Consider the following 15,606-nt stretch of genomic DNA (forward strand, 5'->3'; position numbering starts at 1 on the left):
GGTAACTGGGATATGATGGTGTTATTCATTCACAATTAATTTTCTGTTGCCCCGCCCCCGCTTAATCAGCTGACTGTGGAATGTTTATGGTAATCCAATGGAATTCGTTTTTCAATAGACTTTCATGAGCATGACAATGCATTTTGTTCATCTTCAATTGGTCTCACCTGATTGAAATGTCTTTTGTGTCTTACACGCAAAAGTAATTTAAAAACCTGGTTTTCAGATAAGTGCTACAAATGCGATTAGTGGTCTGGGACCACATTTTGGTCATGCTCCCGCTCACCTTGCTGACAGTGATCACTCCTTCCTGGGTGATTTTGTCAGTAGATATCTCAAACATGTCCATGCCGTCTCCACTGACGATGGTGAAATACATCTCTGCGTTTTTCCCGGTGTCTCTGTCAGTGGCTTGAATTCTCCCAACTGGGACCCCAGATTTCGATGACTCGGCAACTCTGAATTGGTAAATACCTGAAAACACAGAAAACATCCCTGACGGTCAGCTTTATGGTGTCTGCACCGTCATGTACATCCATGTGAGGAGACTAAGGTTCACTTCAATCCTTAAGTCAGTGACATTTCACAGTTTAAATACATTTTTTGTCTAATGTTGACCTGTTATTGTGTGTGAGTTATGACTGTAATAACTGTAATTCACATCAACGTCAAGTGTTTTTTTATGTGTGGGTTGAAATGTCAATCAATCAATGCATTAACAGTAAGTATTTTCCTTGATTTATTACTCCCATATTAATGTAAGTACTTAAGTATTATGGCCGCAGAACCATTAGCCCGCTGGGTAATTTAATGCGTTGTCACTGTATGCTTTAGCAATTGTTCTCATTAAATGTGCAGAACTGCATTTAGACATTTAAAAGTGTGTGTTTTGGGTCTAAAAACAAAATTGAAAACTGCAGAGAGTCTTTCTTTTACCATCCTGCAACAAAGTCTGTGTGACAGTGTGGATCACATACAATTCTTTAAAGGCCCCATGAAATTTTCACTTTGTTTCCAATGATAAAGATTTCTCTAATTTTGTATTCCCTCCTTGTGACTATAAATTCTGCCAGTTAGCGGCCAGTGCACAAGGACCTACGCTGTCCAATTCATTTGTTAAATCTGCAGGCATTGGCAAAGTCAGTGGTGAGAAGTCGTCGACAACAAAGAGCAGGCTGTCGTCATGACTTTTTCCTCTTGAGCTGCAAGTTACTGTGAACTCTGCTGCAGGGCCATGATGCACATTCACTGTAAACACCAATCAAACACCTCCTCACCTGATGGGTGTCCTCTATAGCATCAATACCCCAAAACCAGAAACTCAGTGGTTTGATCCCCAGCAAGAAAAGTATATAAATTAACAGAGAAGCAAAATCACTCTGGGCGGGTCACCTCTCAGATTATAATACACTTATGGTCTGAGTTCACTATCTACCAGTCAGAGGTATCCTCAATTTATAAGACACTATGTTAGTGGACACATTGTTTGTATCTGTAAATTTATGAACAATTAAAAGCTTGAAAGTGTATAGTGAAGAATTGTCCATCATGACACCAATGACTGACAGAGCTGGTCCACAAACATGCTGTTGAATAGCAAACTGTCAGTATAATCTGTAAAATGTGATTCTGTTAGTACACTCATACACTTCATGTATAAAGGTAGGGGAAGCGGAACTATATACACTACCCATTGAGCCATATCAGATAGATTGGAAATATTTAATATATAAATTCAAAATGCTACTTTACAGCTGCTGCTCCTGAGCAGGATGTGCTCAGAATACACATTTCATCAGGGGAAAGGGAAAAACACTGCCAAATCTGCAGCTGCCTGCATCCTGAATCTCTGTCTAAGGTCGTTTCATAGCCTTCATAACACGTGCATGTGAACTTCTAAATCGGGCTGGCCGTCCAGTTGAATGTCCACGGTGGGAAACTAATGTACTGTAATATGGACTCATGAAAACTGTGTTTGAAATCAGTCACTGTATTTATGGGCACAACATTTTGGTCTGTGCCCCTACTATGCTTCATATATATGGCTAATGGAAGTGAATATTCTACTATATTCGTTTTATTGCGAAGGGAGCCATTTGAGATATTATTTTTGTGAAAAGACTTTCACCGCTGTTGGACTTGCTCGACCATGCAAACAAGGCCACGCTATTTCATTCCTTCAACCACCTTACTGAAAAGGATAGTTGTGTTATTTGTGCATATCCATAAACCTGTTGGTACCATTTTGTTGTTGGTTTGTGTACAGCACACAGAGCTGACTGTGAACAACCCGCAGGCCACAAACTGCCATAAAAAACAACAACTGGGACACATATTCTGACGGCAATGCATACGAGCCCACAGAATGCTCCTAAAACCTGAAAAATACAGGAATTACCCACAAAAATGTTACAAAAATTCAAAAAGAGAAAACAAGTTACCAATCACTGACTAACAAATCAAACTCAAGACCAAATCCAACTACATCACACAAACAACAAAGGAGATTGTAGAGGTGTAATCCATGACACCGTTTTATCACTGTTGGATGTGGTTGCGGGAGAAAGAGACTCAAACAGTCTGCCATACTTTTATAAAGTCTATCTGGATGATGACATGACATACATGCAGTGACAAGAGTCGGGCTCTCTATGTGCTGTGGACAGCTGTTTTCATCGAGCTTCATCATAAACTGTGTTTCCACCGCAGGAACCTTCTCAAGGAACTTTAGGAACCTTCTCAAGGAACTTTAGGAACCTCTGCAGGAACTAAACGTTTTGCAGAGACCAGGGTACAAGTTCAGGGAAGTCCCCCTAAAAGTCTTTAGTACTTAACGAGGATTGCATTTTATCAAATTGAAATTACAGGAAGCTTTAGGGTGGGCCTCTCTCTCTTTATCTGACACTGCTCGTGTTGGCGGCCTGTAAAAACACCCATAAAAGCTTTTCCATTGTCTGCAAGCAGGCAGAATTTGGCTCAACATTAGTAGATGGTGCTTTTACTGTGCATTTAATACAAGCATACAGTTTCCAGCTCTCACTGTAGCAGAGAGCTACCACCAGTTTGAATTCTGTCACACTGGCGATAGCTCATCTTTGTAAAGTCTTATGCATTACCTTTGCCTAACTACCTTATTTCTTCTGATAGGAGTAAACGGTCCTGGTTAAAAGTATGAGTATAGAATTTGTTCCTGTTTTGAAACCCTGGTTCTTACCTTTGCTGGTTTCAGATCTGTGCTGTTTTGTGACATTACACAATTAACCCATACCTTGTCATTTGCTTATTTCAACCTTTTAACACTGGAATAGGGCATGTCCCATGTAATCCCTCTCAAGTTTACCCAGATTTTTCTCATTAGCTTTTTTTTTAGGGGGGGTTTCACCGTCCACTTAAGCTGGTGTTTGTGTCTTGTCTATTGTGGCCCCATGAGGCCTTCTCATACTGTTACTGGCGAGCTGCACAAACAAACCTGACTTCACATACAGTCACAACATCACCACCTAAGCCATTAAGTAGACGACATGTATTGATCAAGAACCCTGTTAATCCACCCTTTCATAAGGGTGAGTCAGAGTGACAGACAGATTATGAAATAGATCACATATTCTCAAACAAAGACAATGAGAAAGTGTATCTTTTAAAAAAAAAAAACATATCAGAGCGTAAATGCTGAACAGAAAAACTCTGTCTTTGTTGTTAGTTGGGTAGACTGCAAGAACAAAAGAAGCCCCAAAAAAGACTCAACAATACTGTAACTGATGATTGAAGCCAGGTGCAGGAATAATGTCTCTCTGCCAAACTGCTGACAATCATAAAAAAAAGCATGTCAATGTATTTTGTGTGAGCATGATGTTTCCTTTTGTTCTCTGCAGTAAGTGCTAACACTGTATTTTGCTCTCAGTTTGTTGCTGAGGAGAGCTGGCTGTTTTATCTTAAAGGGGACATATAATGCCCATTTTACCACAGTTGATATGGCTCCTTTGGGTCTTAATGAAATGTCTGTAACGTATTTTGATCAAAATACCACAAGGATAATTTAAAACAGCACCTTTTTTACCCTGTCTAAAACAGCCCTCCTTAGATTGACCTATTTTGAGTACCCCTCACCCCCGATGAGCCTGGCTGCGAGAGCCCAAGCTCCCCAGCGCAGTCCCGCAGTGGGAGCAGTGGGAGCAGTGGGAGCCTGAGCTGGCGCTTCAGCAGCATCCTTCCACACTGTTGAGTCAACGTTTAGAGGTGATCCGGGGGTCCCTTGTTTATGTCGCCACTTAAATGTCTGATGGGTAGCAGCAGCGAGCTAAAGCCTGAAACATGCTTCTGCGTTTTCACGGGCCCGTAAGCGCAGAAGCCCTTCCGGGTCCCTTACGTGCTTATGTATCCCTCCTTACGTGCTGACGGGTGTCGACCCCCTTTTCTAAAATTTACGGCAAAGCTCCGCAAGCTCACTCAGCCCGCAAAGGCTATGATTGGTCTGCTCTACATCCCTTCTGGAGCTGCATTTCCGGTTTCATGCCCCCATAATACCGGCAGAAATCACGGAAGATTTAGAAGAACGAATATGGACCAAATAGAAGAGCACTTGGCAGAAGATATCCGATAGTATGATCACTTGTATAACCTGTCACTGACTGGCGGATTTGTCCGTCAGAAAAAGGCTACAAGGAGCCGCAGTGGCTATGTAAATAAACAATCGACGAAGAAGAAAGAAGGCGTCTCTAAGGTCGTCTCGACAAAAAGCATTACTCCGCCTAGTGTGCTGGCGCGGAATTGCTTTGTAAGACGCGCAACGGTTGGGGAAGCATGAATGAAAACGAGTCTTGCGCCACAGCGGCGTGAAAAGACGCAGACGCAGTCGCAGAAGCATGTTTCAGGCTTAAAGGCCAAATTATACTCGTGTTGCACGGACGCACGCATGCACGCAAGACACGCAACACGCCCCTTTCGAGCCCTCTGGCGGCTTGCGTGCGTCCGCCAATTTTTCTAACTATACGACAAAACGACGCGAGCCTCACGCAGCCCGCAAGGCTTGTGATTGGTCGGGTTACTACATCCTGTCCGGAGTCTAGTTTCCGGTTTCATGCCCCACAATACGCGGAAATCACGGAAGATTTAGAAGAACGAATATGGACCAAATAGAAGAGCACTTGGCAGAAGATATCCGATAGTATGATCACTTGTATAACCTGTCACTGACTGGCGGATTTGTCCGTCAGAAAAAGGCTACAAGGAGCCGCAGTGGCTATGTAAATAAACAATCGACGAAGAAGAAAGAAGGCGTCTCTAAGGTCGTCTCGACAAAAAGCATTACTCCGCCTAGTGTGCTGGCGCGGAATTGCTTTGTAAGACGCGCAACGGTTGGGGAAGCATGAATGAAAACGAGTCTTGCGCCACAGCGGCGTGAAAAGACGCAGACGCAGTCGCAGAAGCATGTTTCAGGCTTAAGGCTCCACCGTCCCGGTTAGCTCGTGAGCTAACGCTAACTGACGCTAACTGACTCAACAGTTTGGAAGGATCATGCTGCTGCACCAGCTCCACCTCCCTCTGCTCCCACTGAGGGGCTGCACTGGGGTGCTGGGGCTGTCGCAGGCAGGCTCTGGATCACCTGACTCTGGTTCAAAACGATGGGGGGGGCTAACGCTAGCTCGTAATCCCATTCGACGCCATCAAGCGTATCGTTTCGGACATAGAGGAACCACAACAAATCGCAAAAGTTGTTTTTTTCCAGGGTTTTTGGGATGGTAGACATGCCAGACACCCAAATTAACGTGTAGAGGCCCTACAGAAGTGACATTTTCATAATATGTCCCCTTTAAGATCAAAATGCCATGTAACACAAGACAGTACAGAACCCATCCAACAGTGTCTTATGTTACTGTCTCTGATGTGATTGGTGCTCTGTGGCTGCTGTACTTAAAACCTACGAATACATATATCCATACTGACAGAATATAACCACAAAAGCAATTTTACTTGTGCAACTGCAGTACCTGTGGTAGTCAATCGGTTTATTTCTGTGTTAACAGAAATCTAAGACAAACAATTGGGGGCCTGGTGAAACCCCAAAGAGCCAGAAGTAAAGAGAGCAGAATTCATCTCCACTCAGCTTTCTTTCCGGCTGATTGGAGATTGTGTTTCCTCTCGGCTCCGACTCCGACAACACTGATTGGAGTCACGGTATGAAGTGAAATGAATTGACATGTGTGTGTATGAGTGTGTTAGAGTTCTACCTTTGAGAGAACCAGTTTCTGACCTTGGGGTTTCCAGACAGTAAACAGACAGTATCATATATAGTAATGAATCACCGCTCCTCATTTTGTGTGTGTGTGTGTGTGTGTGTGTGTGTGTGTGTGTGTGTGTGTGCGTGGGTTGACTTAAACAAAATGATAACGCGACATGCAGTCTGTTCGACATATCCTGGGTGATCTCAGCAATGGGTGACTAGGCAGTAGTGTTGACAGGAGGAAGGAGGCACTGATGCTCTGATACAGTGACCGTGATTGACCGCGGCTGAGATTGAGAGGACGCCATTGAATGAAGACAGAAAGTCCAAGATCCAGAGAACCAAGGGCAGGATGTTCCGCCTTTGTGTCAATTCACTGGGATTGGAGCGCGAACAATCTGATCGAGGCAAACACAACTATTTACCCATTTCTTTTACACAACTGCAGGCACTGAAACACTGCCTGGACACACACACACATATCCACTCATACACACACACCCACACCCACACACACACACACACACACACACACACACACACACACACACACAAGCACTGCTTTGTCAATGTCGGATTAAAAAGATGAGTTCTCAATCACATCATCATCCTTTTGAGATGATTAAGCATGAATCTTTTTGTGGCTGCTTCAGAATATGTATTGCTTATATACTGTGAGGTTATAAGTATAAATTAGGGATGGGCGTTCGATTAAATAATCTTCATCAATCGTCGGGAGAATTAATGACGAATTTTCGATTGATCATTTATATTTTCTAACTCAAAAATTCACTATTTATAGGCTATATTAAAATGAAGTGAAAAAACAAAGTGTGTTTCCTCATTGAGATCTTTATTACAAGATGAACAAAATATGCGCTGCCGTAATCTTAAGCAGCGGAGCCGACAGCTAGAAGCCGGTTCTACCAAACACAACTGACCCTCGTTTTTTTTTCTCCAAAATAGTATAATAATAATAACAATATAAAAAACATCATGTTAAACAACAACTTAACCACATCTATATAATACTTAGGTCTGACAGGTTTTGCCAGATGTAACTCAAAACTATCAAACAAGGCACAGAGTCGAGAAAGCTTCATAAAAATAACCAGTAACTCACATACAACCTCAGCGCCAGCCTACGGGTTTGTGTTGTGAAAGATCAGCATGTTAACATTCCCCCGGGTCAGACACGAACACAGCCTGTAGACCGTCAGTCCAGCCGCCGAAAAAACTCTCTGAGGGGACTGACGTGCCCGTGATACACAGGTAGCTCCGTGCTAACTTCTCTAGCCTGGCGCGGCTCCAATGTTTTCGCTCCCCTCGTCCGTGTCAGACAACGCAGGCTCCTCGTCTCCCCCAGTCTCGGGGATGGCTTCGAATTATTGGCATTGAACCAAGTCATTTTTTAACTCAAAATGTGTAATTAGTGAATTTCTCGACGAAAAAATTATTTCCTCGACGAAATTCTTAATGATCAATTAATCGATCGTCGATTAATTATGCCCATCCCTAGTATAAGTATATGCAATTTAATTATTGCATGAGAATAATGTTATTTTTAATGGAGCATATGAACTGAATTACCTCCAATCAAAACACAAAAGTATGAAAACTAAGGATACCCTTAACATTATTAAAAATGGAGAACCCACCCAAAGGCCATTGTCGCTTCAGGACATACTGTGCTTTCGTGGAGGATAATGCCAAATGTTCAACACAGGGATCCTTCGGGACCCCAGAGGGCTTGATGCCCTTGGGGGCAGCTGCCTGCTTTGCCATGATCCTGTCTTGACACGCAGCAGCGAACAATGACATTTACAAAATTCAGCAGTAATATATATTTTTGGCCAGAGACAGTGCTTTTGTTGCACATTGTTGCACATTGTTTGTACAGCCAAATGTAATTTCACTGACACCTGTTACTGTGAGATAAATGCACGAGTATATTTTGAAATACAGGTACATTAAATGAAAAACCATGTTTTTGCAATTTAGCTGAAAAACCCTTCAACATTATTGTAATGTTGGACAGGTTAATCTGCGCTCGCTCTCAACACCAGCTGTAATTAATGGACTATTCTACATCCATAAATGTATTTATCTCTGCAAGTGCTGACCACAGTGGATCTGTTGCCATGGGAATCCTTGCCAGAATTAGTAGGCCTATTCAAATATCATTTTTTCTCTGAAGGAGAGATCGCACGTTTAATGGACACATGTCCAGTTCTACACAAATCAGTACATAATTGCCACTTTCATTGTTGTCTTCCAAAGGCATCCATTTAACCATGACAACCTAAACAGGATAATTTGCCAAATCCAATCTGCTTTATAATGTGTGGTGTGGCTGTGGAGGGATGACACCTTCATGGTTGTCTCTGCTGATTGTAAAGAGACAGTCTGCATTGGATTTACTAGGTACACTGATGAAAGATATTAGGTGCTTATTATAAATGTTGCAGTGCTTTTAGGGACTGTAATCAGGATTAAAATTCATTTACTGCACCCTTTCTTTTTGATATACGTCAGAGAACCCATTGAAGGGCACAGTATTAGTGACGTGGAAAGGCTGCCTCAATGGGTCTTCTATTGTCAAACTTTGATTTGTATGGTAAATGGTCCATGTTTCTATAGAGAAAGAGCTTTACAGTACGGTTTTGCCACCCACAAATTCACACACATGATCATACAGAATATCTATTTGCAGCATTTTTTCTTATTCATACTCCCACCACACACTAGCCGCCTAGCCGTCAAGGGTAATTTGGTATCTTATACACAGAATGGAGGAGACTGGGATCGAAGACCCGCTTTACCGCCTGCGCCCCAGCCTCCAACCTGGCAAATGTGAAGGGTTGCTGCTTTTCTCTGTTTTCTATGACTATACATTGAATATTTTTAACTTCTGAACGGATTGTCAGACAAAACAGGTAATCTGAATAAAGTAATTTAGAATAAAAAGATTGACTGATTGTTCTATAAACAAAATCTGCAGAACATACTATTACTTAGCAAAAATGCCTGTGTGAGCAGCCACCAGTGTGGCTGTGAAAATTATATGTATGTAAATTATATTAATAATATGCAGTGCCTGTCTCAAACTAACACAGCACAGGTCTTTGGAGAGTTTGGTACGAAGCCCACACGTTTACAGTGAGACTGTTTCTGTGATTAAGGATGAATTAGGTTAAATTAATTATGAAGGCTTTCAGGACGAATTAGTGTTACTTGGATGAATTCCCCTGGAAAGACACACATATCCAGAGAAATCATTTCACAGAGAAAGGCTGTCTGATTTCTCCAGCAGAAATGGGTGAGTAAATCAGCAAGTTGGGAGATAATGGTGCTCCTGCTGTGATGGACAGGACTTAAAGTGTTGGTTATAAGCACCATTAGGTCGACTGGTATGTCTGTAGTTCAGTAATTCCAGGCCTCTGGCATGTGAGCTGAGCACAATGATTTATCGATCCGTAACAACGCTGAGCAGACATTTTCAGTTCATGCTGAATGCAGCATTGACAGTGTGTTTTATTTTGAGTGAGTGGGTTGTGATCCATGATTTGAAGCAGCTCAACAGTGAACTAGTAAGGAATCCTCTGTAACTTACTGATCCTTACTCCTTGACCTTCTCACTGCTGGTCGCCTCTGGATCTCCTTTACCAACTGGATGTCCTGACCCCAATCATCCTCATCGCAACAGATCACCTACCTCTTTCACCATTGTTTTGTTTTCTATCATGAACTCGGAACATACTTGTACCTTTGGATCTTGGACTCTCCCTCTGCACTTTAATCCGTAGACCAGTGGTACATGCTCAAAATCAAAACCATAAACTTCAACTGGGTGCCACTGTTGCTCTGTGTCCCAATGCAGGAGCCACATGCTTCAGAGGCTGCATTTGAAGATTTATGCTCTGTGTCCCATTTCAAAGGCTCCTTCAACTGCATCCAATCCCGGGCAACAAGGGATCCAACCGGTGGAACCCTTTTCAGGATAGCCTATCCCAGGAGACATTACTCGCCAAAGATGAAGCTGAAGAGATAGCTAAGCAGGAGTCCTTGCTGCAGTCAGTGCAGCGGCTCAAAGTAGCTGATGATGCAACGGTAAGAGCGGGACAAACTGGTGACGCAAATAGGAAAAAGACCACAGAAATAGGACCTAAACCAAACTTTCTAATGTTAGATCTGTCAACAAAGGTCTTCATAGACCTCAGCCCTTGAAGCGGGACACAGCCTGTGTAAGTCTCATTTCATATTTCTGACGACACCTCGCAGTTTGGGGCTCCTCCTGGCCGGAGGACGTGGTGACGTTTGATTGACAGTTATCATCCGGTGTGTTGCCTTTGAATCATTATTCCGGACTGCCTGGTCTATCTGACATAGCCCTGACACTGCTTACAGACGCAGAGGGGTTGTATTTTTAATTGGAGGCAGCCGCTCCTGCCTACCCCTGATACTCTGAACCATACACGACATGTTGCCGCTATCTACAGCACCTAAAACGGTCTCATTGTCTAGTTAAAAAAATCATTATTTATTGGCAAACAGCAGCTGCATTCTCTCTCCTGACTTCGGCTATTGCTGACAGACAACTGCTCACAAGATCCTAACCCTTACCCCTGCAGGTCTACAAAGCCAATACGCTTGTCTGCTTACACTGCATAACTTAACTCAGTTCTCAGTAATTACTTCAGAGATGGTGGGCTTTTGGGGGGCGGCATAGGGCAACTTTCCTTGCTCAACCTCAGCATCCCTGCTGCACTTTGCAGCAGACTGTTGCTGTGTTTGTTTTGAGGAGCTTGAAAGCGAAGCAGCTTGTTCCATTTCAACACGATCTTTAACACTCTGCAGCTGTCAGAATCTGCAAAGTTCTGAATCAATAATATCAGAGAAGCTCCCTCATGCACCATTATCTTAACACCGTTTGCTCCACTAAGTAGTGGGTACTGTGTGTGATTAAAAGCATCTGTCACTCCACACACACTGGCCAAGATTTTCATTTCCATTAGTGTCTGCACATTGTGCTGCCCTTGTAAAATCCATAAAATTTTCTCAGGAAATGGTAGGATATCGAATATTCTTAGCAACAGCCTTTTTATGGGTATTTTTTTGTGACTATGCTTCTAGAGCTCATTTTTTATATTATGTAGCTTGTGCTGCCATTTGAATGCGACACAGCTTATTGATTCCTGGGGGGAAACTTGATTTGTGGATATAAACTCTGTAACATTTCTGCCATCCTGTGACTGGTGTTCCCACAGCTTGTTCTCTTCACAGCCGAGTTAAGTGTTGATCAATTGAACGTTAACAGCAGATGAAGGTTTACTGAAACGTTGCTTGATTCCTGTGGGAAAGTTGTTCATATCCAACAAGGTATGAAAAAAACAGCAGTTATAATGCCCCCTTTTCTGCCTCAGAACTCCATAATTAATGTGTGTGCATGTGTGACTCAGTGTTTCATCATTTGTCCTCCTTCAGTGCTGTTAACTTACTCTGAGTGAAGCGGGGCGGGTTGTCGTTGACATCAGTGAGTGTGATGTTAACCACTGTGGTCCCTGTGAGCCCTCCTCTCTGCCCGGCCATGTCTTTGGCTTCGATCACCACCTGGTAGTGCTCCCTCTGCTCGCGGTCCATGTCACCGGGACCCAAGGCTGTCCGGATCACACCTGAGCAAAACACATCACACAAACTTTAGCTTTGCTCTTCCCATCGCCTTCATCTTCAACACCCTATGAGTAAGCTTCTCAGGAAATAAATAAACTGTTAACGGTGCACCCTTTCATTTTACACACACAGGATATTAAAAGGAAATACAATATAGATTATGCATTCATGTAGCACAGTGTAATTTCACTCAATTTAATGTTGCTGCTTAATGTTGCAAATATTTAATTCACAAAACACAGGCTGCCTTTTATTGTGGAGAAGCCACAGGAAAAGGACTGTATTTGTTATTGCAGTAAATGTTCATGTTCCTCATCTGCCTCGATACTTTTGTTCTATCTCTACTTTCTTCTTTCTGCATCAGAGACCATGGTCCATCATTGCTCTGTAATCCACAGCCAGCAGTAATCTGACCATGGCCCTGACTCCTTTATTTGTTTGAAACAGATGAGCAGACAGAGGGAGATTACTGTGCTGATTGTCTGAATGGACGGCTGACTTTTTTATTTACAGAGAAGGCATATAAGATCAGTAAAGGGCTGACCTTTTTTCAGTTTAGTGTTAACATTAACATGCAGGGTAAAGGTGCCCTGTGTATTTCCTTTTTTTCTGATAGCTTTTCCTGCAGACGGAAAACAGATGTACTGTCTTACACTGAGATACAGAACTGCAACAAAGAGGAGCCTCCTACTCATGCTACTTCTCTCACATTCACACACTTGAATTCTGGGTATTTTCTGCTCTGAGTACAGACAGTGGTGGAAAAGGATCTGATTAATTGAATCCAATAAAATAAATATGGAGGAGTGAGACTCAAAAGTGCCACTTATGAGGGAGAGATTTAAAGTCAGCAATCCAACGGAAAATGAGATGCAGTATTTGAGTGTGGGCAGTTCACCTATTATTTATTCTGCTTTGTCAAGCTAGCAGAGTGGTGCTAAACACTGTTGGAGGAAGACTCCCCTTCAAATGTTAATATCTCAACCAGAGTCAGATGGAATGGCTGATCTTAGGTTTCATATCTGTGTGTCTCGGTTGCTGTTCCTTCACATTAAAATGTTTCAATGGCTAAACAACTTCAAGCTTTAAATTTGAGTTTGATTCTTTCTTTTTCTTTTCAGTATTACACATTTGACAGTCACTTAAGCACCAGTGCAGAAACTTGTATTGTTTTGGATCCAGTGATGTAGAAACTAAAACCTTTAACTAAATATGGACAATATTTTGTATTGGTTGATTCAATTCCAATGATTCGGGTATGAATGAAACAAAAGCAGATACATTAAGGGGGCATAAGAGCGGAAGGAAACTTGCAACAACCTATAACTACAGTGTTAGAGGCGGGGCTCAGTATTTATTTTATTTTATATTTATTTGTTCTTCGGTAAATAAGCTTTTTAAAAGAACAAACACTGTAAGAACATTTAACTGGTTCACGATAAGGATTCCATCATTATTACCTGTGTTTGGGTCCACGGAAAAGTATGGGTGTCCCTGGCTGATGCTGTAGACCAGTTTGGCACTGTTCCCATACATGCTGTCATCAGCATCTGTAGCTGTCACCTGCATGACAGATGTACCTGAGGGATACACATCCACATGGTTATTATAGACAAATAGTACACAATCCGGGTTATCCCTATTTAGAAATTTGCACATTATTTCAAAAATAGAGGAACACCAAGTAAAAAGAGTGCTATTCCTTTTGAGAGCCCGTACCTATGAGAGACCGTTCAGGTACGCTGCCGGTGTAAACCTCTTCGCTGAAGTAAGGCTCATTATCGTTGATGTCGTGGAGTTTGACGATGAACTCGGTCTCTGGCTCCAGCTTCAGACCTGTGTGCTTGTTGACCACTGTGGCTTTGAGGATATAAAAAGCCTTTTCCTCCCGATCCAGGCGGCGGGTGGCGTGCAGGTCGCCATTATTCTCGTCGATGACAAAGAGGGCGCCGGCCCCCTCACCAGACAGAACATATTTGACTAAGCCGTTGCCGTTGTCCTGGTCTGACTGGAGCTGCACAGAGACACACACACATATTTAAGCTACATAACTGAACATAATTCAAAGTAAATATAAGATACAAAGACATTTCTGCAAACTGTGCACATCTAAATGTATCCTACTGGACACCTATCTTCAAATGCATCTACTAATGACTGGAAACAATATTGTGGCCATGTAGACTGAACTTGATCCAAGCAGCATGACATTGTTATTTATTGGCTGAACAAAAAGTGTGGTTTGGTTTAATGTTTCTTTCTGTAAGTTGAAGCGGGTTACTCAGCCAACCACAGATGATAAGTCTGTTGATATTCAACAAGTTAACTGTCCTGCTCACAAAAGCAAGTGTGGATTAATCTACTACTGAAAATAGTTCCCAGCCAATGCACTACATCCTGCTGTTTGCTATATTTGTTTGGCAAAAATCAGAGTGGCCAGCTTTTTTAGGACTTAAATGAGCCGTAAAAAAAATAAAACTACATATTTAGGAGGCTTTTTAAAGATGAATGTCCTCAGTAGGATCAAGTGGGACTGAGACTGAGTGCTACAGACAGGTTAGAGGAGTCAGACAGACACACATTGTTGCATTCTGTGTTTGCATGGGGTTTGATGCCAGTTATATTCTGGAATATTAGCAGCTGTATCATCTTGCTAAAAGCACTATCATTTTGGAAAGCACTCTGATAAGTTGGCGCGGAGGGTACTTATTTAATTTAGTTTGAGAGACTTTGAAAGGAGACATATAGTTTGTTCAGTCTTTCTTGCCTCTGTGTTATACTCAACTTTTGTGTATGTGAAAGTTCTGCAAAGTTTAAAAGCCAGTGGATGATGGTGACAGGTTTATATAAGATCAAGCAAAGAAGAGCAAAGACAAACACATGAATAAAGACCAAGAGTCAGCTTCAGAATCAACACAAGAATCTTCTGAAGGGGGGAAACGTGGTCGAAAACGAAGAGCAGGCAGCAGAAAGACAGTTTTCGTGTTGTGCCTGAAGGAGTAAACATCTATCGGATCTGCTGTGAGATCTATTGCTTTTACTCTCATACCTGCAGCAGTAACCTCTCTCTCTCTCTCTCTCTCTCTCTCTCTCTCTCTCTCGTCTTTGTCTGTATCTGCCGACCTCAAGGGGATCACTGTTCACCTTTCATCCCTTCTACGCTGCTTTACTGCTTTAGGTCAGGTGTGAGGCTGAAGCCTTTGATCCCGTGTGAACACGTGTGTGTGTGTGTGTGTGTGTGTGTGTGTGTGTGTGTGTGTAAGACCGAGCTATTATATCATTACATATCGCATTATTATATCATTATAGGAAACAATAAAATACACTATTACTCACTCATTCGTATTATTCCTGTTCCACACAACCTTAGTTGCAGACATCGTTGCAAGAATACCAGACCCACTTTGCCATTGTCTTTGCATGTTAAGGAACTGCAGCTCATTATGTGGGACTTAAAAATAGAAATAAGCAAGCTCGTCTCTTCCTCCCCAGCAACCAAGAACTCATTGACAGGTTCACTCTTTGAGCTTTCTGGCCTTCACTTCAAAAACTCACTTCACCGCCCATACCAATGAACCTTGATGGGAAACAAGAGTGCTGACTCACAGCCTCTTCTTCTTCCTCCTAAGAAAAATCTAAATCTGCAGACATGGCCTGTTGGAGTTTTGCTTGTTTGTCAATGAGAGGATGTTTCTTTCAACTTAGTATCTCTGTCC

The 15,606-nt window shown here is 42.4% G+C and overlaps 1 protein-coding gene across 1 annotated transcript in view; it reads right to left on the reverse strand.

The window, feature by feature from the left end:
- LOC133968931 (cadherin-6-like) overlaps window positions 1-13,892 on the reverse strand; it is a 38,200-nt gene extending 24,308 nt beyond the window's left edge. Inside the window, exons 1-4 of the mRNA XM_062405189.1 lie at window positions 13,610-13,892; window positions 13,351-13,470; window positions 11,719-11,892; window positions 287-474 (exon numbers count right to left, since the gene is read on the reverse strand). Coding sequence (XP_062261173.1) covers window positions 287-474; window positions 11,719-11,892; window positions 13,351-13,459 — 471 coding nt within the window. The 5' untranslated portion in view covers window positions 13,460-13,470; window positions 13,610-13,892. The remainder of the gene's footprint in view (window positions 1-286; window positions 475-11,718; window positions 11,893-13,350; window positions 13,471-13,609) is intronic.
- Window positions 13,893-15,606: the final 1,714 nt, after the last annotated feature.

The sequence above is a fragment of the Platichthys flesus genome, chromosome 14 (assembly GCF_949316205.1).
Source record: "Platichthys flesus chromosome 14, fPlaFle2.1, whole genome shotgun sequence".
Taxonomy (NCBI): Eukaryota; Metazoa; Chordata; class Actinopteri; order Pleuronectiformes; family Pleuronectidae; genus Platichthys; species Platichthys flesus.